Consider the following 26,031-nt stretch of genomic DNA (forward strand, 5'->3'; position numbering starts at 1 on the left):
TACTGGTACCAATAAGCACTTCCAGGTCCCCAAATGGGAAAAATTTAGTTGCTGCTAATATAATGATGTCCCTCCCCTGAACACAATTATTTATCATTATTTTTTACTAACACTTGGTTTCTACTTGTTTAATTCAAAAAGAGAATGGAGCTGAAGCAATTTCCTACAGGAGTAAAGGTAAAAGGATAGGAGGAGATTCAGAGCTAGAATCCTAAGCTTTCTGAGAGAAAACCTCAACAGAGTGCTCAAAAAGCAGGGGTGGAAAAATGATCTAGTCCAGGTTCTTAGCCAAAGAACAAATGATTTAGACACTCGAAATCCAACCTCCTTTCTTCTTATCACTTTGGTTTCCATTTCCTCTAGGACAGCAAACATGTCCCCCATAGCTTTCCTGCTTGAAAAATTAAACCCGTAAGTAATTCTGCACAGAGGTCTCCTCACCCCAGTGCCTGTCCAGAGCCTATCCAAGGTCACCAAATGACTTGGTTGTGAACCAACTGCCTTAACCTTTGTTGGGAAGGAGGTTGAGAGACCACAGGTAAATGGGAATGGATGAGGACTTCATAAAGCTTGTCAATCAGAGCTTGACTAGATGGCCAGCCACTGCCAGTAAAAAATGGCTTGGGTCAGGAAAAACATGTGGGTTGTCTTAATTTCTGTCAAGGAGGTAGGGTGGACAAAAAATTATTGCTTGGGGTTTGAGGGAAATAGGACCCGGTTATGTTCTTATTCTTGGACTGTTAATTTTGCTGATGTAAGATAGGTTATTCTGTAAACCTAATGTCTACGTATAAATAATGAGAATTAACACAGTAAATATTCAATGAAAAGTCAAACTATTAGGGTTATAATTTTCTTCACTCACTGGGTCTCGTAACTATTGGGAATGGAGTGGCTGGAACAACACTGCAGCTTCTGCAGGCCTTTGGTAAGCAAGGCATCTGGCTGGACAGCAGGTGAGCACCAGGCTTCAAATCTGCAGACAGAAGCTGCAAGAAAATGGACTGGAGGCTGACACAAACCAAAGCAGGATGGCCTTAGCGCAAAAACAGCTTCCTAGATGGTTTTTATATTGTAATTTAAAGCAGCCCTGGGTAGGGATATCATAATTTCAAGGCCAAACTAAATCTCTCCCCTGCAATCTGCATCCCCCAAAGAATTGCAAGATGAGGGGGAGACTGTTTCAGCATAATATACACACTTTCATTTACGACCATTTGAATACAGACTTTCTATACACACATCACCTATATAATAAAAATGTACATGGCATGAGTATATGTTGCTGTATAAATATAGAGTTTTAGAAATCTTGAACCCGTGCTTCCTGTTCACATCAATTTCTCCTCTTCTTTCTCCCCAGTCAGGTCCATCATTTCAGAGTTGGACAAAAGGGACAAGTGTCATTTGTGTTGGTCTGGGCCCAGAATTTGATACACTGGAAAGAAAGAAAGATACACCTCAGGTTTATCAGGGGAAATGGAAGAAAGGAAAGAGCCACTAAGGCTCAACAAGGTCTAGTCAGAAAAGTTCTTACTGTGGGAGGATAGGAGGACAATTTCAACGGCTGCTATCCCCAAAAGCAAGGTATGTTTTACAAAGCACATTATTGCAATCAGCTGAGAACAGTCATGAAGCTGCTCTCTGTTGAGTACTGGATGTGACTTTTTTTCCACTTTATCATCCAGTTGGCCTAAGAGGTGTTCTATCTGCCAACGCCTGTCATCCTCAAGTATTCAGGACCTCTTCATACCATGAATTCAGGCAAAAATCTGAGTCTACCTCTTGTAGAAAAATAATGAACAAAACAAAACAATTAAAATGTTTTCCATTCTGCTGATATAACTCTCCCTGGCAACACAGTAAGACAAGGAATGACTTGTCTGTAAAGATCATCCTGAAGAGGCAGACCTCCCCAGCTATTCTGTTAATGGAGTTACTCATCTCATATTCAGGATCTCGAGTCCATTCCTTTCATCTAAACCAAGTCTACTGGCAATACTATCTTAAAAAAAAAACAAAAACAAAACAAAACAAAAAAACATTAGGTATGTTCCAGCATACCTTTTATTGCCATTTTCTAAGAAGCCATCATTGCTCTAGTGTAACTGCTTATCCAGTGCCCTGAAGGGACTGGAGTAAAAATGAGCCGGGAAATTTCAACTGTACTATTCTGAATTCTGGTGTTGTTTAAGCCACAATTTACAGAAAATATTATGATCAGACATTAACGGTGAACATGAGCATAGTAAAACATTCAAGAAAAGCATCTCTGCTGTTGGAAGAGAAGAAAATGAGGATGTATGTAGTGCCTACCTCTTTGTGTAGCACATGGGTGCATGCCATTGGGTGCAGCTCATTGGGCTGGACAAATTTCTGGCACATCAAACACAGCTTACAGGTGGCTGGTGCCTGCAGAACAGAGGCAGGATCACAAAGTAAGGAACTGCCAGGCCTTCCTGATTTTCACACCCCTAATTCCATGTACGCTTGTCAGAATAGGCCCCAAGGGCAGAAAAAATTTTACATCAAAAGAAGTGAGTCCAGAGATTCTTTGCTAAAGTACCTACATGTTGTCATAGGATTGAAAATAAGCAAGCTGACAAGATGTTTTCTTCCTGCACTGCACCCATAACCCCATCCCCCTTACCCCAGCTTCTACATACTTCAGTGTTCCAAGAAAAAGAGTCTTACATGTGAAGACCTTCCCGGATATGAAACTTGGGCAGAAGGCAAGAACATTGGGGTACTGATTTGGGCCAGTGGAGCAGGGTACAAGGCTCGAATCCGACCAAGTGACTGTGGGTGGAAACATTGTCAGAGTAAAGGAAGAGTCTGGGTAACAGAGCATATAACAAAACGAAATAATTTACTTCCCAGTCCAACAAAGGAAGAAAGCAACTAGATAATAGCTAACCCTACTGCAATGCTTCTTCCCACTCCAAGTTTTTCTGAAACATACCTGTCCCTCATCTTCTCAATAGGCCTAAGTTCTTTCCCAGGCAACTTATCTTACCTGAGTACTTGCTGCCACTCGCTCATGTTCAGCCAGCCGTGCAGCTACCAACTGGATCAGCTCCTCCATGGTCAGGCCTGCCATGGTGGTACGTGCTGTCTTGATTTGCTGCAGAATATTGGTCATCTGGGCCCTAAGGAAAAACATAGTGAGGGAGATCCTATGTTGTACCCGTGAAACCTCCCCTACTCTAATCCAGACACATTTCTCTGACAATGATACTTTAATTCATCTTTAAAGATACTTACTTATTGCATTGTGGAAACCGAGTCAGCAGCTTTTCCAGGATCTTCTCCAGTTTGTCTACTGGTTGGGGCCGGGGAGATTCAGTGGAAGTCTTAACACCGCCCAAGCCTGGGGGAGGCGGGATGGAGGCAGCAGGGGGCATGTGTGGACTGTGGGGGCTGACAAGGGAACCCAAGCCAGGGCTATTTCTCCCATGGGAGCCAGGAAGGGGTGGGGAAGGTTGATTGGGTTGGGAAAGGGCAGGGTTCAGGATTGGGAAAGATAAGGAACGGGGATCTGCACTGGGCATAACCATGGGCATTGTGACCTGCCCAATGGAGAAGGGCATCCGAGGAGCCAGAGAGGGGTTGGGCTGAAACACCTGAAGCATGAAGTCTGTCTGCAGAGAGGAACAGGTAGAGGACAAGAGAAAATGAAAATTTAGGAGGGGCAGGTGTGACACAGAGGTAAAGACGCCATCTGGGGTGTGCAAACTCCATCCTGGAGTGCCTGAGTTTGAGTTCTAGCTCTGCTCCCAATTCCAGCTTCCTGCTTCTGTGCACCCTGGAAGGCAGCAAGCAACAGCTCCACTGGCCAACCACCCACATAAACCCAGATTGAGTTCCAGCTTTTGGCTTCAGCCTGACCTAAGCCCAGGCTCTTGCAGGCATTTGGGTAATGAACAAGCAAATGGGAGATCTCCGTTTGCCTGTATAACTATCTCCCTGGCTTTCAAAAAAGTTAGTTCAGGAAATTGGAGCAGAAATCAATGAGTAACTCTTGTATTATTCTATCACCTTCATAAAAAGAACAAGCAGAAGATCTGTCTCCACTACAACCAAAGAACAGTGGAGTCCCTAAAGCCAGCTCTCTTACCTCTGATGGGGGTGGAGGCAAAGTGGGAGTAGGGATTTGAGGAAGGCTGCTCAGTTTGGCCCCATTCCTCACTAGCTGGATGTGGCTATTAAACTGGTCCTGGGGGAAATGGGAAGAAAAGAAAGGATTATTCTCTACTGCTGGGCTAGTGAGCCAATTTAGAGAGAATACCACCCATTGTTAAGGAAAAGAGAAGCAGGTAGGACCAGTCCAAAAGCAATGTAAAAGGTTACTATCTCTCTATCACCAGGAGGTTTAAGCAGAAACTAATGCTGACCAAATGGTCACCCATTACTACACTTACCCGAACATTTTTTTTCATTATCCGAACTCCATTCAGTCTCGTCTCCCACTCCTGTTTGGAACGAACTGTCTCCAGTGTTGGGGGAGTTGACCTTTCAAGAAATCAACAGAAGGTTTACAAATTAAAGAAAGCCAATTCTGATTTCTCTGAGATAGCAAGCTGTAGTTAGCTAATGAGTCTGAAAAAGAGGCAGGAGAGGATACAGAAACAGCCCAACAATCCAAGCCATCTGCCTCCCTTTAACTGTACCATCTCTTAAAGCAATTATTCTAGAATGAGGACCAACCACAGAGAGAGGGTTCTGGTCTGCCTGGAAATGCCGCAATGAGTCTTCCAAACTCCATCTTAGAAAGAAGAGAAGTGATTACCCAAGAAACAAACCTCCATGACCATAAATATGCTTTAACAGCTTAACATGTTGCCTATCTAAATGGAAATAATACCATAAATGTGCAAAACTATAAAACTGCAGAAAGGAAGAATTAGAGAATGAGGAAATTTCTGAAATGGGAAGAGAAATCACGGAGCAAATACTACTGCACAGAGATAGCCTTAAAGTTCCTGAAGAGAGAATGAGCATCAGATTGGTTCAAAAACTTAAAGAGATAAACAAGTAAACTTCATGACCACTAAGATCTTAGAATGGAAAAGTGACGGGATGGCTCAATGGTGCCATCATACAGTAAGATGCTTAGAATGGAAGCAGGGGGAGCCATTAGAAAGCTAGTGCAGTAATCCAGATGAGATACTAGTAGCCTTGAGTGTGGTAGAAGTTTTCAAAGTGGGAGCTGGTGAGAAGCAGTCAGAATTTGAACAGAATCTGAAGAGAAAGCAGGAGCTGCCGATGGGCTGAGGAAAGAGGTTGGGAAAAGAATGAAACCAAATCCTAAAAAATTTCTGGTTGAGTAACGAAGTCTGGAAGGAAAATATTAAAAATAATGCAATACATGGCAGGCTATGTGGGCCAGTAGGTTAAGCTGCTGCTTGCATCCCCCATCAGAATGCCAGTTTGATAACAGCTTTTGGTCCAACTTCCTGCTGATTCATGAGGAAGGCAGTGGATGATGACCCAAGTGCTTGGGCTCTTGCCACCCAAGGGGGAGACTAAGATGACATTTCTGACTCCTACTTTTGGCCTGACCCAAACCAGGCTATTGTGGTCGTTCGGGGAGTGAACTAAATGGAAGATCATTCTATCTCTCTCTCTCTGTTATTCTATCTTTTAAATAAATAAGTAAATAAATAAATAAATAAATAAATCTTTAAAAAAAATACGAGGGAGGGGTACTTACTTGAGGTAAGTAAGATGCAGTTCTGCCTCCTTTTCTGCTTCTTCTAGCTTCAATACCAGCAACTCCTTTCGGCTCTCTAGTGACAAAATCTAAGGAAACCACACATACACACAGACACACACACTTTATTAAGTAATTTAACATACACAAAATCATCTGCAAAAGTTAAAAACAAATGCTCCCTGGCTTTTCCTTATTTTTTTTAATTATACCCGAAGCATAACAAACCTAATGAAAACCCAAGAGCAAAGCTTTCAAGACACTGGCTCTTGTCAGCCAGTGGATTCTGAATAGATTTCATCGCAATTGGAACTGCGAGACTGGCAGCAATTCAGAACTGTTGAACTATTAAAAACTGCATGAGCAGGACCCTCGGAGCATGCCCCACATCAGGGACCTGGGATGGGTGGGAGGCTGAGTGGGGCTTCTCCCTTTGTTTCTCCCCTGACCCCAGAAACAGGGAAAAAAATGATATTAGTGTGGAAATAATGGTATTACCCACTTTCCTATAGCCCTTGACCCTTTCACCCTAGTCAACTAAGATTGTTAAAAAAAAAAAAGAAAGGACGAAAGAAAAAAGACATTGGCTCTTACCTCTGCCTTCCAGGCCCGTTCTGTCTCTTCCATAATGTTCCGATTTATTTCACCATCTTGATTCTTGAGTCTATCCAGTTCCATTTCCCACACCTCTCTGTAACAAGAAACCAAGACTAAGACTAAGGGAAGAAAGATGAGCTTGTTGAAGCATACCAAGGCATAAGTACAACCCACAACTGGTCTTCAGGTTAGCTACAGGAAGTCTGTAAGTATTAACTACAGATAAAGTGGTCTACAACTGCATAAATGCCCTGTATTTGAAACCACAAATCTTCACATCTCTACTTGCTAAGGACAAAGAGTATATCTTTTTTTTTTTAAAGATTTATTCATTTTATTACAGCCAGATATACACAGAGGAGGAGAGACAGAGAGGAAGATCTTCCGTCTGATGATTCACTCCCCAAGTGAGCCGCAACGGGCCATGCGCGCCGATCCGATGCCGGGAACCTGGAACCTCTTCTGGGTCTCCCACGCGGGTGCAGGGTCCCAATGCATTGGGCCGTCCTCAACTGCTTTCCCAGGCCACAGGCAGGGAGCTGGATGGGAAGTGGAGCTGCCGGGACTAGAACCGGCGCCCATATGGGATCCCGGGGCTTTCAAGGCGAGGACTTCAGCTGCTAGGCCACGCCGCCGGGCCCAACAAAGAGTATATCTTAGAACCAAAATCCACCCTGAAGGCACAATACTCCTCTGTGTTCAAGGGGGTTCAGACTGTGATGGCAGTCCTCTTGTTTCCCACTTTGTCCCTGCTATGGGCAATGGACAGCAGAATCACAGTCTATTGAATATTGGTCTCTAACACAATCCCGAGCAATTAACTTCCTAACAGATCCTGACCTACAAGTTTCAAGTTTTTTTAACTACAGTGAACATTCTTCAAAAGGAAACAAATGCTTTTCTACATGCTCCTTTTTCACTGATTTCCTCCTTTCTTACACACTCCCATCCCCATCCCTGAAGCGTAGTATTCACACTCAAGACTGGAGAGACATTGTTCCAGGACGCCTAACACTAAGGGATTTCATATAATACGAGAATTTCTGTGCCCTGGACAGTGATCAGCTGATTCAAGCCTGAAGGCCATTAAGGCACAAAGCCAGCAAAAGAAGCCACTGCCTGCAGTGCCAGCATCCCACATGGGCCCTGGTTCAAATCCTGGCTGCTCCATTTCCAATACAACTTCCTGACAATGTGTCTGGAAAAGCAGATGACCACCCAAGTGCTTGGGCCCCTGCACCCATGTGGGAGACCCAGAAACTCCTGATCCCTGACTCAGATAGGACCAGCTCTGCCAGTGTGGCGTTTAGGGAATGAACCAGTGAATAGAAGACACCTTTCTCTCCATCTCCTTCTCTAAGTGTACTTTTCAAATAAATACATAAATAATAAGTAAATATTTTTTAAAACCCCACAAAGTCCTTATATTAATCTTAACTATAAAGTTTTATAGCTAAAAGCATGGATTATGCAGATAAGAGGATAGAAAGGTATAAAATGTTCTTTCCAATGGATTTTAAAAAGGTAAAAATAGGAAGAATAGCTTCAAAGGATGTACATCTTAACAGAAATATTTTCACTTCTCCTCAGTGAGAAAATTTAATTCCCCTTCTGCTTTTTTAAAAGAGCAATTTACTTAAAAAGAAGTTTCTGAGGTCCCGTCTTATATTCTTGCTTTAGGCCAATCTTCTAAACATCTCTGTGCTCCAGTTCACAGATACAGGGCTAAGTCCGATGTTACACACACATTCATTCATTCACTGTCGGAAGGCTGCCCATTACTGTCAAGGTCTATTCAGTGAACAGAAATGAGTACGTGGACATTTTCTGCCAATCTCCATGGATTCTCCTGCCCAAAGCAACTTCCTGTCTAGAAAAAGGTTTAAAGGTAGCTTTGTTTTCCTGCAGTATCAACACATAATCTTTAGGTGTCAAAATATGAAGATCCTCATACCATAATATGTGGAATACACTGGTGAGTCAATGACCCATCTATTCACTCTTTAACAATGGGACAACTGTAGGAAACTACATGACAGTCGTCTTTTGTGACTGAAGTTATGCTTAAAGGTAATCGGTGTTTACTGAATAGCCTTAACTTCTACTAAATACACTTTTCAACTACAAATACACACTTATATTAAAAAAAAACCCTATTCTGTCAATGGAGACATCACATACACACACACATACACACATGCACTCAAACACACACTTTTGCCATTGGGGATATAGCTGTGTTTCCTTATTAGGATCTAACAAAACCAAAGGATCCAGTAACAACCAAAACAAAAATGGTTAAGAAGTTCTCAAATACAGCTGTAGAAACACTCAGATTTAGACCCTACATTAACCAACTTATTAACACATGTCCATCAGATTTCACATCACTCATGTGTACCAGCTGCAGCCCAAGATCTAAAAATCCACTTCCTTTAGTAGTGGCTTAAAAAAAAATCCACTAGGTATATTTCATTTTTGAGGTTCTTATTTTAATTTCTTTCAAGTCCCATGCTTCTGTTGATTTGCATATTTCAGGTACTGATGGTTCAACTGAATAAATCCTACCAGATTGTACAATTCTAGTTTTTGTAGTTCCTAACAAGGGACTTGTGGCTGCTGTAGCCTATCACTGTATATTAACTCATTCAATATAAAGGGGTGAGCTACAGCATCCAGAGGGTATATCCCCCAAACCCAGGAGTAGGTTTTGAAATGCTTTTTGTTCAAACTGAATACTAACCAGCGCAGAACAGATAAAATCAGGCAGTAGCAGAAAACTTCTATTCTGCTACAAATTCTTCCTACATTCAATTTAATTCAACATCTCTACAGCAGCTTAAGTGTGACAGCATTCTAAAACCTGGGGTCTAAAGACCCCTACTTCTTGCCACATGAAGCTCATAATTTAATTATTGGCCAAGGCGAATAAATGGCACATTTGAAATCTGCATAGAACAAACAGCATGTACGTAGGCCAAACAGTGAGCAAGGACCTAGCTAAGCAGTTCAGCAGGCAGTAGGAGTACAAGTCCAGAGTGCTACAGTATATTCAGGGCTGATAATCCAAGTGAGAGAATCAGTAGCACAGAAAGTACTAGAAGACACATGCATGAAGTAGCAGTTTCCAAAACACAGTACTATGATCCAGCATATTTGAAGGCCTGGGAAAAAAACAGTACTTAAATTTTTTTTTTAATTTTTAAAATCATATTCAAAATACACTATTTTAGAATTTAATATTTTCTTCTGAAATAAAAAAAAAATGTTTAATGTTATTCTGGTATTTCAAAATGAATTACCGGCTCAAAGCAAGGAAGAGCGCAGCACTGTAACACGATAGGTTAGGCTGCCACCTGTGATACTAGCATCCCATATGGAATTGTAAGTTCAAAACTTGGCTGTACTGCTTCCCTCTAATTCCCTGATAACGTGCCTGGAAACACAATGAAAGATGCTCCAAGTGTTCAAGCTCTCTGCCACCCATGTAGGAAATCCAGATGGAGCCCCTGGGTCCCAATTTTAGCTGGCCCCTGCCCCCCTCATTCCCACAGCCATCTGGGGACTCAATCAGCAGATGGAAAGATAATCTCTTTTCCTGCTTGTCACTCTACTTTTCAAATAAATAAATCTTTTTAGAGAGTGAAGGGAGTGGAAGTGGGAAAGATACAATGTACAAGTCTAAAGAACCTAAGAAAGTGCAAACTAGCCAAGATTTATCTCACTTATGGGAGAACGGAAACAAATTAACTTTTCTTAAAGGAAAAAATAATTGGCGTTAGTGTTATGGCATATCAAGTTCAACGTCCTCCTGCAACATGAGCATCTACATGAGTACCAGCTTGAGCCTCAACTGCCCCACTACTAATCCAGGCTACTGCTAATGGCCTGGGAAAGCTACTGAAAATGGCCCAAGGGAAGAAAAAAAAAAAAAGAAAAAGGAAAAGAAATAAAATATTCTAATTTTCAAGCTTTATTTGTTTTTATTGAAAAGTCAAATATATAGAGAGGAGAGACATAGAGGAAGATCTACCATCCGATGGTTCATTCCCCAAGCAGCCGCAACAGCTGGAGCTGAGCCAATCCGAAGACAGGCGCCTCCTCCAGGTCTCCCACTTGGGAGCAGGGTTTCAAAGTCTTGGGCCGTCCTTGACTACATTCCAAGGCCACAGGCAGGGAGCTGGATGGGAAGTGGAGCTGCCGGGATTAGAACCGGCGCCTATATGGGATCCCAGTGTGTTCAATGCCAGGACCTTAACTGCTACGTTATCGCGCCAGGCCCAAAATATTGTAATTTTTAACCTTTATTTATTTTTATTGGAAAATCAAATATATACAGAGAAGGAGAGACATAGAGGAAGATCTTCCATCTGCTGATCCACTCCCCAAGCAGTTGCAATGGCCGGAACTGAGTCAATCTGAAACCAGGAGCCTCGAGCCTCCTCTGGCTCTCCCTTATGGATGAGGGTCCCAAAGCCCTGGCCTGTAATTGACTGCTTTCCCAGGCCACAGGCAGAGAGCTGGATGAGAAGCGGGACCACCAGGACATGAACCAGTGCCCATGTGGGATCCCAGTGCATGCAAGGCGAGGACTTTAGCCACTAAGCCACTGCATCAGGCCCAAAATAAATATTTTTTTAAAAATTAAAATATTTTATGGTGCCTGTGTAGTGGTCTTGTAGGTTGATAATCCTAAGCCTGCAGTGTCAGCATCCCAAATGGGCACTGGTTTAAGTTCTGGATGTTCTACTTCTGATCCAACCCCCTGCTTATGGCCTGCAGTGAACATGGTACAAGTCCTTGGACACCTGCACTTGCATGGGAGATGAACAAGAAACTTTTAGCTATTGGCTTTGGATTAGCACAGTTCTGGTCACTGCGGCCATCTGGGAGTGAACCAGACAAAGAAAAATATCTCTCTTCTTCTCTCTACAAAATCTAACTTTCAAACAAAAATAAATTAATCCTCAAAAATAATTTAAGAAAAGGACTTCTATCTGCAGGTTCATTCTCCAAATGACCACAACAATCACAGTTAGACATGGTCAAAGCCAAGAGCCTAAAACTCCATGCATGGCAGGGATGCAAACACTTGTGGTCATTTTCTGCTGTTTCCTGAAGCACAAGAGCAGGGAGTTGGATTGGAAATGGAGCAGCCAGGACCCAAACTAACACCCATACAGAATGCTGGTGCCTCAGTGTAAGGACTGGTCAGTCAGTTATGCTACCATCCTGGCCCAGGTGAATTTTAAGATTTTATTTTTTTTATTTTTTCTTTTATTGGGAAGGCAGATAAACAGAGAAAAGGAGATACACAGAGAAAGATCTTCCATCAGCTGTTTCACTCTCCATGTGGCCACAATGGCCAGAGCAGAGCTGATCTGAAGCCAGGAGCTTCCTCCTGGTCTCCCACACAGTGGCAGGGTGCCAAGGGTGTGGGTGGTCCTCCACTGAATTCTCAGGCTACAAGCAGGGAGCTGGATGGGAGGTGGAGCAGACAGGACACAAACCAATGTTCATATGTGATCCTGGATAACGTAGGCAAGGATTTGGCCACTAGGCTATCAAGCCAGGCCCCAAGGGAATTCTTTTAAGGCTGGGACTTTTACTGCTTTGTAAGTCAGCAATGAAAAAGGCACTGAAGGATCTTGCCCAGGCAAATTACAACACTTCATTAGATGGAAAAGTACAACGTCTCGTGCCTGACACTACTTCATGACTACTTGATGAAAAGTCAGTAAGATGAATCATGGTCATGTCAGTTTTAAGTGATAAAATAACTCACTGGTTTGAAAGTTTTGCTGTAAATCTGAAGACAGTTAAAACTTTATCTACAGATCAGCCACCATGGACGAGCCACTTAAGCTGCTGCTTGGCATGTCCACACCCACTGTCAGTATTGGTTCAGGTATTAGCTACTTGATCTTCCTAAGATTTATTTTTACTTGATAGTGAGATTTACAAAGAGGAGAGAGACAAAGATCTTACATACTGGTTCACTCCCCAAACAGCTGCAATGACCACAGCTAAATCAATCCAAAGCTAGGAGTATCCTAAACTGCTTTCCCAAGCCACAAGCAGGGAGCCTGATTGGAAATGGAGCAGCTGGGACACAAACCAGTGCCTATAAGGGATGTCAGCACTACAAGGCAGAGGATTATCTCAATAAGCCACCATGAAGGCCACTGGATTTATCCTATTGTTATTCGAAAGCAGAGAAGGAGAGACAAAGAGAGACTTCTTTCTTCTTTTTCCCACCCCCCCAAGTATTTACTGGAGCTGGCATCAATTACCTGGTAAAGCCGTAACCTTCAATATTCCATGTGGGTACCCGGTCTCCATCCTGGCTGTTCTACTTCCTATCCAGCTTCCCAGCAATACACCCAGGCAAGCTGCGAGGGACTGCCCAAGTGCTCCTGGACCCAGAAGCTGCTGGCTCCAGGCTTCAAGACTGAACCATCCTGGGCCACTGCAGCTATTTGGGTAATGATCCCTTGGATGGAGGCCTTCCTCTCTGTCTTACGGTTTCTTTTTGTTAAAATTTATTCATTTTATTGAAAGATAGGCTTAGAGAGAGAAGGCGAAAGAGAGAAAGATCTTCCATCCACTGCTTCACTTCCCCAAATGTTTGCAACACCCTGAACTGAGCTGATCTGAAGACAGAGTCAGGAACTTTCTCCAGTTCTCCCATGTGGGTTGTAGGATCCCAAGGATTTGGGCCATCCACTTTTCCAGGTCATAAGCAGAGAGCTGGATAGGAAGTAGAGAAGTCAGGACTAGAACTGGCATCCACATAGATGCCAGAACTGCAAGACAGAGGGTTACCCTATTGAGCCACCAAGCCGGGATTCCCCCACCCTGTCCCCTACTACCATCACGAGAAACCCAGATACAGCTTCTTTCTTTTCTCTTTTCTTTTTTCTTTTTCTTTTCTTTTTCTTTTTTTCTTTCTTTCTTTCTTTCTTTCAGATTGATTCATTTTTATTTGAAAGGCAAATCTATAGAGAAGAGAAAGTAAGAGGCTTGAGGCTTTGGCTGAGCTCTGGCCATTGTGGCTGCTTGGGGAATGAATCAGCAGACTGAAGATCTTCTCTGTCTCTCCTCCTCTCTGTACATCTGCCTTTCCAATAAAAATAAATAAATCTTAAAAAAAAAAAAAACAGTGGGTTTTAACATGGAAGAAAAAGTTACTGAAATGGTTTCATATTCCATAACGCAATTCACCCTGAGGAAAGGATCTCAAATTTTGTGGACGTATCAAACACCCATAAGTACCTTTAAAAAGAACTTTACAAATGCCCATACTTTCCTAATTACTTACTTTGTTTGCCTTATTTTCTTCATATACATGAACAAAAACAACATATTACAATTAAATGGGAACAATAAGTTTCCTCCACTGAAGAAATTATAAATACATTTATTCTCATTAAACAGATTTTATTTGTTATGGAAGATATGCAACTTATGTTCACATGTAAAGTTTTAGAGCATTCTATATATCTTGACTGGGTCTGAATTACACAGCCCTGATTTGTCACAACAATCGAATGACATTTAAGATTTACATACTTGCCTAAAAACAAGCATTTCCACAAAAATATAAATAACATTAAAATCTAATTCGTGCTTATGAGTAAAGTTACTACTGATGGTTACAACTTCTAATATGCATCAGAAATCAGATTATGGAATGGACAGAAGGATGGCAAAAGGAAAGAGAGAAACAAAACCCATTTAACAGAAATGTTAATTGCTGAAGCTAGTTATTCAGATTAGGTTTTTATTTACTTTCCTGCTGCTTTTTAAAAATGCATTTTTTTATTTTAAACATGTATTTATTTGTTTGACAGGCAGAGTTATAGAGGAAAAAGATCTTCCATTTGCTGATTCATTCTCCAAAGGGCCACAATATTCAGAAGGGGGCCAGGCAGAAGCCAGGAGCTTCTTCTGGGAATCCCACAGGAGCGCAGAGGCCCAAGTACTTGGATTTTCCTCCGCTGCTTTCCCAGGGGCATTAACAGGGAGCCTGATTGGAAGTGGAGCAGCTGGGATTCAAACCTGTTCCCATAGGGAATGCTGCTGCTACAGGGTGGCTCAAGCCACTGGGTCTCAACACTGGCCTCAAGCACTCCCCCTCCAGGCCACCTGCTTTGGAAAATACCAGACTACTGTTCTAAACTATTTCTCTCTGCATTGTTTACTTTTGTCACTAAACTTCAAGTTCAGAAGTAAGTTCTATTCTACCTTTTCCCACCAAAAATTCATTCCACCGTTTTGACATTCTGTACAAGGTGATGTCACCACCCGGGTGGGAGGCTGGCATCCTATATGGGCATCGGTCTGTGCCCCGGCTGCTCCAGTTCCAACTTCCTACTAACAGCCTACAAAAACAGCAAAGATGGCCTACATGTTTGGGTTCCAGCAACCGAAATGGGAGACCCAGATGAAGCTCCTGCCTTTGCCTGGCACAGTCGCGGTCATTGTGTCCTTTTGGTGAGTGAACCAGTGGATGGAAGATATTCTCTGTCTTTACCATTCCCTGTAACTCAGCATTTCAAGTAAACGAACCTCCTTTTTCTTTCTTTCTTTAAAGATTGATCTATTTTCTTTGAAAGCTACAGATACAGAGATAGAGAGAGAGACACAGAAAAAGATCTTATATCAACTGGTTCACTCCCCAAATGGCTGCAAAAGCTGGGGCTAGGCCTGGCTGAAACTAGGAAATTTCTCCAGGCCTCCCATGAGGGTATAGGAGCCCAAGCACTTAAGCCATCTTTCACTGTTTTCCTAGGCACATTAACAGAAAGCTAGATTAGCAATAGAGCAACAGGGTCCATGTGGTGTCCTAGCCGCTAAAGTCCTTGCCTTCAACACACCAGGATCCCATATGGGCAATGGTTCTAATCCCGACAGCTCTGCTTCCCATCCAGCTCCCTGCTTTGGGCTTAGGAAAGCAGTCGAGGACGGCCCAAAGCTTTGGGACCCTGCACCCTCATGGGAGACCTGGAGAAGCTTCCAGGTTCCTGGCTTCAGATCAGTGCAGCTCCAGCCATTGTTGTCACTTGGGGAGCAATTCATCGGACAGAAGATCTTCCTCTCTGTCTCTCCTCCTCTCCATACATCTGCCTTTCCAATAAAAACAAATCTTAGAAACAAAGAAAGCAAGAAAGCAAGCGAGCAACAAGGACTTGAACCAGTGCCCATACAGAATGCTGACATTACGATGTGTGGTTTAATCTGCTAAGGCACAATGCCTGCCCCATCAAATCAAGATTTTTTAAAAAATATTTATTTATTTATTTTATTGGAAAGGCAGATGTACAGAGAGGAGGAGAGACAGAGAGGAAGATCTTACATCCAGTGATTGAGTCCCCAAGCGACCCCAATAGCTGGAGCTGAGCTGATCTGAAGCCAGGAGCTAGGAACTTCTTCCAGATCTCCCATGTGGGTGCAGGGTTCCAAGGCTTTGGGCCGTCCTTGACTGCTTTCTCAGCTATATGTTGGCAGCGAAATGCTAGACAAGGGGAGACTCTATGATGGACTATGTCAATCAGTGGACTCTGCACCAGCCTCATCGTACCTGGAATGCCAAGACTGGCAGGGACTCATGACTGGTGAACTATCAGAACCACTTGAGCAAGGATCTCAGAGATGTATAGAACCCATTGTATATAAACTAAAATTGAAATGTCAATGAAGTAGACACAAGATGTGGTTAAGAACTTGCATTTTTTTTTAACATATTGGTTACTCAATACTATGTCAATTACTTCCATAACGTTATAAATTGTTGCTGATGGTATGTTGGAGCTTTTAATTGATCGGGATGATACTCTGCTGGCTCTACCTTCAGACCAGAGAAGGTCTCCCTAAGAAGCCGTTGAACTTAACTGGACAATAAGATGCTGGACTCCATGCTTGGTATATGCTTGCAATGAAGGAATCTCATCTGAATCTGAACTGTGGTTATGCAACAAGGTGGAGGAATCCACCATGGGGGGAGGGTTTGGGGAGGGGGTGGGGGGAATCCCAGTACCTATAAAACTGTGTCACATAATACAATGTAATTAATAAATAAATAAATAAAAAAGATTTATTTTTATTGCAAAGTCAGATACACAGAGGAGAAGAGACAGAGAAGAAGATCTTCCGTCCAATGATTCACTCCCCAAGTGACCGCAACGACCTGGGGGGTATAGGGTTCCAAGGCTTTGGCTTTGGGCCATCCTTGACTGCTTTCTCAGGTCATAATCAAGGAGCTGGATGGGACGTGAACAACCAAGATACAAACTCGCCAATATGGGATCCTGGCGTATGCAAGACGAGGATTTAGCCACGAGGCTACTGCACTGGGCCCAACAAGTGTATTTCTTTAAACAAATGATTTATTTATATGAAAGGAACAGTGATGGAGAGAAAAGAGACTGATTTTTGTATCAGCTGGTTCACTCCCCAAACGCATGCAAACATTTACAGATGGGCCAGGCAGAAGCCAGGAACTCCATCAGTCTCCTATATTGAGGACTTGGGTCATCATCATCCGCCTCCCGTGTGCATTAGCAGGAGGCTGGATCAAAGCAGAGAAGGGGCCCAGCATGGTATCCCAGCGGCTAAAGTCCTCACCTTGAACATGCCAGGATCCCATCTGGGCGCTGGTTCTAATCCCGGCAGTCCCACTTCCTATCCAGCTCCCTGCTTGTGGCCTGGGAAAGCAGTCGAGGATGGCTCAAAGCTTTGGGACCCTGCACCCACATGGGAGATCTGGAAGAAGTTCCTAGCTCCTGGCTTCAGATCAGCTCAGCTCCAGCTATTGGGGTCACTTGGGGACTCAATCACTGGATGTAAGATCTTCCTCTCCGTCTCTCCTCTTCTCTATATATCTGAGTTCGCGATAAAAATAAACAAACCTTTAAAAAAAAAAAAGCAGACAAGATTCAATCCCAGGCACTCTGACACAGGATGTGAGCAAATGGCAGCTCCATCTACTGTTGCGTATCAGCAGCCTTAGCAATGACCACTTAAGGACAAAACAGCTTTCTACAGAAACAAACAATACCCTCATTCCATCAAAAGTACTTAATGGATACATCATTACTATAATCTGTAGCACATATTCATTTCTCCCAATTATTCCTAAATGTCCTTTACTTTTTGTTCAGTTAATCCAGGATCAAATCAGAGATCACACATCACACCCAATGGCACTGTGCCCTCAGCTGACAGGGTTACACTGCCTTTCCAGACTGCCACCACAGTGTCAGTATACACTACTTTATAGTTCTAATCCTCTCCTAATTAACAATTAATTCCTTGAGGACTCTTTATTCTCCAGACCCACAATGTCTGGCTCATGGGTTTCAATAAATGTTGGCTGAGTGTATGAAACCAAGAGCTACAAACAGCAATTGTGACAATGTTGGAATGATTCATGTCCCCGAAACGCCGTTGTGGAAGCTCTAACTTCCATTTTCTGTGGAGACAGGACTCTGAAGGAGACAAATGAGTTTTGATGCAATGAGAAGCATGGGACCCTAATTCAATAGGGCTGATGTCCTCAGAGGAAGAGGATGCACTAGGAGTCTATGCACATGGAGAAGGCCACATGAGATTGCAATCATGTTATGTCGTGAAAAGTGGTCTCAGCAGAAAGCAAACCTCCCAGGTTGGACCTGCAGCCTCCAGAAGAGAAAGCAAAGTATTATTTAGTTTGTGGGACTCTTTTGTGACAGTCCAAGGTGATTAACACAATGACCAAAATCCTTTGGCCTGTAGTTCCTGTGGATGATGGAAAGCTAAAGTAAACCTACATTTGTTATAACAAAGAGACATGCAAAATACCTATTCTTGCTGCATCTTGAAAGGTGAATTCTGTATTTAACAGAAAGAATATCACAGAAAACATTTCTAATGCTTGTGACATAGATTTTTTTTTCAAAAATTGGAGGGTAGGTATTCAGTCTAGCAGTTAAGACATTTGCATTACACACCAGAGCGCCAAGATTTGACACCTAGCTCCATTTCCTGATTCTGGATTCCCGCTAATGCAAACTCTGGAAAGCAGAAGTGATGGTTATGGCTAAAGTGAGTCTGTTCTTGCCACCCACACCAGAAACCTACACGTAGTTCCTGGATGCCAGCTTTAGCTGCTGTAGGTATTTGGGAAGTGAACTAAATGATGATGATTTCTGTTACAGCGGGGAGGGGGAGAGAGAATGTGTGTGTGTGTGTGTGTGAATGTGTCTATGTCTCTCTCTTCACCATTCACATAAAACAAGTTGGATACTGAAGACGCTAAAAAGCATGGTAAAACTGCTAGTGTCAACTAGTAATGGTAGCTAATCAGATGGATAAGAATATAGTCAGAAACACAGAGTAAAGGGTACACACCCAAAGAACATACTTCAGCAGACCTTGAGCAAAATGACAGGCTCGTTTCCTTCACTTCTGCTCCTTAAGATACCTGCTGCAGGGCTGCTACCTGACCATGTCATGTCTCATCTTCGCCCACACAGACCACGCAGGAGAGGGCAGGGCCCATGCTGCTGCGATCCTGCGGCACCCGCTCCAGGGCGATCACTGGCTACAACAGCCTACTGCTTGGAGTGCACTCTTTGTAACTGCTGAAAAACCATCACCTGGGCCCGGCGGCGTGGCCTAGCAGCTAAAGTCCTTGCCTTGAAAGCCCCGGGATCCCACATGGGCGCTGGTTCGTATTCTGGCTGCTCCACTTCCCATCCAGCTCCCTGCTTGTGGCCTGGGAAAGCAGTCGAGGACGGCCCAATGCATTGGGACCCTGCACCCGCGTGGGAGACCCGGAAGAGGTTCCTGGTTCCCGGCTTCGGATCGGTGTGCATCGGTCCGTTGCAGCTCACTTGGGAAGTGAATCATCGGACGGAAGATCTTCCTCTCTGTCTCTCCTCCTCTGTGTATATCTGGCTGTAATAAAATGAATAAATCTTTAAAAAAAAAAAAGAAAAACCATCACCTGCATGTTGGACCTGCATTCCAGGACTAGTATCATTGGATTCTCATCAGGGCAACTAAAAAGTCCTTAGGCCCTCTCCCACACATTCTTTCTCATGCTCAAATTCCATAGTTTAAAAAAAAAGAGAGAGAGAATTTCAATCTTTCAGACTTGGAGAATTATGCAGTAAATGAGTTTGCTACTTTTCACTTAGCATTATTTTTTTTTTTAAAGACTTATTTATTTTTATTGGAAATCCAGATTTACAGAGACAAAGAAAAACAGAGCTCCTCCATCCTCTGGCTCACTCCCCAAGTGGCCACTACAGCCAGAGCTGAGCCAATCTGAAGCCAGGAGCCAGGAGCCTCTTCCAGGTCTCACAAGCAGGTGCAGGGTCCCAAGGTTTTAGGCTGTCCTCTTCTGCTTTCCCAGGCCACAAGCAGGAAGCTGGATGGAAAGTGGAGCAGCCAGAATACGAACCAGCGCCCATGTGGGATCCCAGCACATAAAAGGCAAGGACTTTAGCCACTAGGTTACTGCACCGGGCCCTCACTTAGCATTCTAACATTAGCAAAAGATTTTCCTGATAAATACAATTTTACTTTAGTAAATTCTAAATAAAGTGACCACAATATTTCCATCTCTTTTGATTTCCAAACAGCCCATTTTAAAAATCTTCTCCCTGTGGTGTCAACATCCTATATGGGTGCCTCCTTGAGTCCCAACTACTCCACTTCCCAACCGAGGTCCCTGCTAATGGCTTGGGAAAGTAGGAGATGCTGGCTCAAGTCCTTGGGCCCCAGTATTCACAGGCAAGCCTCAGAAGCAGTTCCAGGGTCCAGCTTTGGATCTGCGCAGTTCTGGCCATTATGGCCTTGTGGGGAGCGAATCAGCAAACACTCCCCAAAACACTTTCTGTCTCTCCATCCTTTCTTTATAACTCTGCATTTCGGGTAAAAATAAATCAACCTTGGGGGAAAAAATTGGAAAACTGAGACTCTGACTAACTTCCATTCCTACTTGCTCTTGTTAGAGCAGCTAGAACATGGTTACAACTGCCTGAAGTTTACTTCTGGTGCTCAATAACACGAATATCATTCAGAATACTCTCAAGGTTTGAACATAAAAATTAAGTTACAAGGCAATTAAAACAGTTATTAAATGCATATAGAAATCTAGATCATATTTGGGACTCCAGAGTTCACTGCCATTATTTCAAACTACCAATGAATCTCTGAATCATTCCACTAAGTCTAACAAACATTGGGAAAGCTAAAATCATTACAGAATGTTCACTTGTGGATTTGTTCTTCAAATAAAAATTAGACCAACAAGAAAAAAAACTTTAAGCACAAATGGGACTGGTACCTTATGTTTATGTACACACACAGCGGTTTTATTCTTTGCATCATTTACCTTCTGCCCTTCTCACAAAGCTTCTCAATTTCAGCCTTCAGATCCTGCTCCTTCTGCAAAAACTCCTTCTTTTCCTTCTCTATCTTCTTCTTTGTTTCTTCTCGCTTTATTGTCACATCCTGAATAGCCTTTAGTATCTCCTGAATCCCACACAATTGTAGTCACAAAGAAGGAGACAAGTTAATTCTTCCGATCTGCAGATTACTCTCAGCCATCACAAATGCACATCCTGACTTCAGTAAATTGAACTGAACTGGATGAACCTATGAACAGCTCCAAAAGCCAGGGCAGAGACTTATGGGAGAAAGCTATAGTAACACAGATACCCACAGGAGACAGAATTTCTATCACAACTATCCAAAAATGGAAATATACCACCTTTTGAAGCAGTAAGCACTCCATTACAGGTGTCGAAATAAAGCCTGACTGAACACCTGTCAAGAATGCTGAGAAAAGCAGTCCTGTACCAGGTGGGAATCCGTTGCAGTCAACAAATATGGTCTTGTTTTCTTATAGTTCTGCTACACTGTGTGTAATAGGTTTTCCTTTGTTACAACTTAACAGTAACAACAAATACATACACACACATGCAAAATGAGTCAAACACAAGCTGACAGTTGGGCTGCTTGCATCCCATAGAAGATTGGCTGGGTCTGAGTCCTATCTCTGCTCCCAATTCCAGCTTCCTGCTACTATCTACCCTGGGGGGGCAGTGGCGATGGTTCACGCGGTCAGGTTCCTGCAACTCTCACAGAGAACTGGGTTGATTCCCAGCTATTGATAATTGCTTGAATAAACCCCAGGCCATGCAGGCATTGGGAGAGTGAACAAGCATATAGCAGACCCCTGCCTGTCTTTCAAGTAAATTAAAAAACTAAATAAACACTTTCTCAAAAAGATTAGGGCCTGTGCTGTGGCACAGCAAGTAAAGGTGCCACCTGGAATGCCAGCTTCCTGTGTAGGTGCCTGTTTGTTCCTTGCTGCTCCATATTGATCTGGCTTCCTGCTAACAGCCTGCGAAATTAATGGAAGATTGCTCAGGTGTCTGTAAACCTCCCACCCACATGAGAGACCCAGACGGAGTTCCTGTCTTCTGGCACTGGATTGTCCCAGCACTGGCCACTGCGGCTGAGAGTTAAACCAATACAGCCCTTTCTCTGTTTCTACTTTTCTCTTCATAAATGTTACTCTTACAGAAAAATCATTAAAAATTTAAGTTAAGGGCCTTGTGTGGTAGCCTAGCGGCTAGTCTTCGCCTTGAATGAACCGGGATCCCATATGGGCACCGGTTCTAATCCCGGCAGCACCACTTTCCATCCAGCTGCCTGCTTGTGGCCTGGGAAAGCAGTCAAGCATGGCCCAAGGTCTTGGGACCCTGCACCCATGTGGGAGACAAGGAACAGGCTCCTGCTCCTGGCTTTGGATTGGCTCAGCTCCAGACATGGCAGCTACTTGGGGAGTGAATCATCGGACGGAAGATCTTTCTCTCTGTCTCTCTTCCTCTCTGTATATCTGACTTTGCAATAAAAATTAATAAATCTTTAAAAATTTTTAAGTTAAATAACAGGACGTTTATAAAATTAACAGCTACCCTGGGTTTCAGAAAACTTCCATTCATACAGAAATCAATAAGCTAAATGCATTGTGCAATGCTTTCATATCATTCTGGGTTTTTTTAAGATTTATTTACTTTTATTACAAAGTCAAATATACAGAGAGGAGGAGAGACAGAGAGGAAGATCTTGCACCTGAAGATTCACTCCCCAAGTGACCACAATGGCTGCAACTGAGCCAATCTGAAGCCAGGAGCCTCGAGCCTCCTCCTGGTCTCCCATGTGGGTGCAGAATACCAAGGCTTTGGGTCGTCCTTGACTGCTTTCCCAGCCCACAAGCAGGGAGCTGGCTGGGAAACGGGGCTGCCCGGATTAGAACCAGTGTCCATATGGGATCCCGGCATGTTCAAGGTGAGGACTTCAGTTGCTGAGCTACTGCGCTGGGCCCATCTTTCTCTATTTTTATGTAAAAATATACACAATGCAAGCTTCAGAAAGCTTAAGCAAAGTATATATTTTTAAGGAGCTTTTAAAAATTTATTTGAAGGGCTGTCAGAGATTGTAGAGGGTTCACCCCCAAAAATATCATAGCTGCTGGAGTTGGCCAGAAAAAACCAAGAGCCTAGGATTCCATCTGGGTATTTCATCTGAGTGGCAGAGACCTATGGACTTGGGTCATCTTCTGTTGTTTTCCTAAGCATGTTAGCAGGGAGCCATCTAGACAAGAAGAGAAGCAACTGGTACTTGAACTGGCACCTATATGTAATGTCAGTAGTGCATCAGGCAGCAGCTTAACCTTATGAGCCACAACACTGAACCCTGAAAATGTGTATCATGAAAAAAATGAAGTATAGGTTTCAAATTTTTGTACCAAGGTAAACTTGTCTTATAATTTTCTAATTTCTATTAACTTTTAAAGCAACCTGCATACTTACACAAATGCAACTTTTTTTATTAAATCATTTGAATATGCTACTCTGCATCCTGCTTTTTTCCATTGGCATGAACATACTTGGTCAATACAGATGCTCAACAGCTGTGTAAAGCAGGCATCTGGCACAGCAGTCAGAATGCCACTTGTAATGCCCACGTCCCATCCTAGAGGGCCTGCATTGAGGCCCAGCTGTACTTCATATGACACCATATGAACAGATCTAATTAATCCAATCAATCTTTGTCAATGTTCCAGTAAGTTTACTCCAAAGTTTTTATAATCACATTTCTAATCTATTCTAATTTTTGTTAAGATTCACCTATTTTACTTTTGAAAGAATTACAGAGAAAGAGGGAAACAGAGAGAGAGAAAAATCCTCCATCCACTCTATCACTCCCCAGATAGTCACAACAGCCAATTCTGCAATAACCATTCTGTAAGCCTATACTGTGTGTGTGTGTGTGTGTGTGTGTGTGTGTGTGTGTGTGTGTGTGTGTGTGTGTGTGTGTGTGTGTGTGTGTGTGTGTGATGACCTTGAATTGGCCCAAGCTTTTCTTTCTTTTTCTTTTTTAATTCTTATTGGAAAGACAGATTTACAGAGAGAAGGAGATAGAAAGAAAGACCTTCCATCTGCTGGTTTACTCCCCAAGTGGAGCTGACCCAATCCAAAGCCAGAAGCCAGGAGTCTGTTTCTGGTCTCCCACGCAGGTGCAGAGTCCCAAAGTTTTGGGCCATCCTCTATTGCTTTCCCAGGACAGAAGCAGGGAGCTGGATGGGAAGTGGAACAACCAGGACACGAACCAGTACTTGGGGAGTAAGCCAGTAAACAGAAGTGCAAAATGGCCCTGCCATCTACACAGCATGCTCTTCCTAGCTCCTGGCTTTGGCCTGGTCCAGCCCCACATTTTGGGGCCATATGAAGAATAAGCCAGTGGATGGAAGCACTCTCTCTTTTTAACTCTGCCTTTAAGATAAACAAACAGGTATTAGAAAAGAACAGCCTCGGGCCCAGCGGTGTGCCCTAGTGGCTAAAGTCCTCGCCTGAACTCACTGGGATCCCACATGGGCACCGGTTCTAATCCTGGAAGCTCCACTTCCCATCCAGCTCCCTGCTTGTGGCCTGGGAAAGAAGTCAAGCATGGCCCAATGCCTTGGGACCCTGCACCCTCGTGGGAGACAAGAAGAGGTTCCTGGTTCCTGGCTTCGGATCGGCGAAACATCAGCTGTGGCGGTCACTTGGGAAGTGAGTCATCGGACGGAAGATCTTCCTCTCTGTCTCTCCTCCTCTCTGTATATCTGACTTTGTAATATAAGTAAATCTTCAAAAAAAAAAAAAAAAGAAAAGAAAAGAAAAGAAAAGAACAGCCTCTGCTGATGTACTGAATTTGGAGTCCCCGCCTGCAGCTGCCTTGGCAGGGCCGGTGCACCTGATTTTGCGGGTCTTCTCTCTCCCTCGGTTTAGACACTGCCCTCCCCTGCTCTTGAGGCCAGAAAGGCAAGGAAGCATGTTCTACCATAGAACCCCTATAACATAAGGAAGACTTGCCAATGGTTTGATTTCAGCCCACTGACATGCACGTTGGATTTCTGACTAACAGCATTATAAAATAATGATTTTTTTTAAGATTTATTTATTTTATTACAAAGTCAGATATACAGAGAGGAGAGACAGAGAGGAAGATCCTCCATCCAATGATTCACTCCCCAAGTGACCACAATGGCCGGTGCTGTGCTGATCCGAAGCCAGGAACCTGGAACCTCTTCCTTGTCTCCCACGCGGGTGCAGGGTCCCAAGGATCTGGGCCGTCCTCAACTGCTTTCCCAGGCCACAAGCAGCGAGCTGGATGGGAAGTGGAGCTGCCGGGACCAGGACCAGTGCCCATATGGGATCCTGGCGCGTTCAAGGGGAGGACTTTAGCCACTTGGCCACGCCGCCGGGCCCATAAAATAATGATTTTACATTGCTTTTAATCTCTAAATTTATCATAATTTCAAAACCATTCCTGGTTTTTCTCTACAGTGACATTATCATGAATTTGTAGGAGTCTTCATGATATCTTAAACATTAAATCTTTTATTAGATATGCTGCAAATATTTTCTCTCAATCTAACAATTTTTTGGCCTTACCTCATCTACTTTACTGAAAAATTTTAATCACACATAATCAAACTAATCACTTTTGATTGCTCATTGGTTTTCTGCTTTACTTAAAGTAATCTCCCATAATCTGAGGTTCTATAAATATTCTCCTAAATAATCTAATCTAAAGTTTCCAATTTTTAACCTGCTTGGAACTATACTTTTAATATAAACAAGGTAAGAGTGGGCATTAAGCATAGCAGTTAAGATACCACATTGGATACCCAAACTCCACCTTGACTGCATACCTTGGGTTGATTTCCAGCCTGCTCAAGATTGCAGATTCTTGCCAATATACACCCTGGAAAGTAGCAGGTTGATGGCCTAAGTGATTGAGTCCCTGCCACCCATGTGAGAGACCAAGGTGATTATCACAGGATTTAGGATAAAGAGCAATGTATCTTGTCCGAACTCTTACCCCTATTACAGTTCAGAGAGAAAAGAACTATTTATTTAATAAATGGATTAATTATTTGATATGCTTTGTTGACATAATTATCCATCAGATTTATAACAGACTTTACCCCCCACACTATCCATCCATCCATCCATCCACTTATCTATCTATCTGAAATCAGGCAGGCAGAGACACAGAGGTCTTCCATCTGCTGGTTTACTCCCCACAAGCCTGCAACAGTCAAAGCTAACCCAGACTAAAGCCAAGAGCCAGATGCCAATCCAGGTCTCCAATATGGGTGCCAGGGACCCAAG

General features: G+C 43.2%; 1 protein-coding gene across 7 annotated transcripts in view; it reads right to left on the bottom strand.

Moving 5' to 3' along the window:
• Positions 1 to 851: 851 nt before the first annotated feature.
• Positions 852 to 26,031, bottom strand: part of RNF214 (ring finger protein 214) — a 39,052-nt gene continuing 13,872 nt past the window's right edge. For 4 of the 7 annotated variants that reach the window (XM_058663863.1, XM_058663859.1, XM_058663860.1 and 1 more), the window contains exons 6-15: positions 20,694 to 20,833; positions 6,308 to 6,404; positions 5,714 to 5,802; positions 4,422 to 4,512; positions 4,118 to 4,216; positions 3,265 to 3,641; positions 3,017 to 3,149; positions 2,695 to 2,799; positions 2,317 to 2,412; positions 852 to 1,438 (exon numbers count right to left, since the gene is read on the bottom strand). In XM_058663863.1, the coding sequence (XP_058519846.1) occupies positions 1,373 to 1,438; positions 2,317 to 2,412; positions 2,695 to 2,799; positions 3,017 to 3,149; positions 3,265 to 3,641; positions 4,118 to 4,216; positions 4,422 to 4,512; positions 5,714 to 5,802; positions 6,308 to 6,404; positions 20,694 to 20,833 (1,293 nt within the window). In that variant the 3' untranslated portion in view covers positions 852 to 1,372. Of the gene's footprint in view, positions 1,439 to 2,316; positions 2,413 to 2,694; positions 2,800 to 3,016; positions 3,150 to 3,264; positions 3,642 to 4,117; positions 4,217 to 4,421; positions 4,513 to 5,713; positions 5,803 to 6,307; positions 6,405 to 20,693; positions 20,834 to 26,031 lie in introns of those variants that run through there. The other 3 variants (XM_058663864.1, XM_058663861.1, XR_009245352.1) reach the window with 2 other exon arrangements.

The sequence above is a fragment of the Ochotona princeps genome, chromosome 4, assembly GCF_030435755.1.
Source record: "Ochotona princeps isolate mOchPri1 chromosome 4, mOchPri1.hap1, whole genome shotgun sequence".
Classification (NCBI taxonomy): Eukaryota; Metazoa; Chordata; class Mammalia; order Lagomorpha; family Ochotonidae; genus Ochotona; species Ochotona princeps.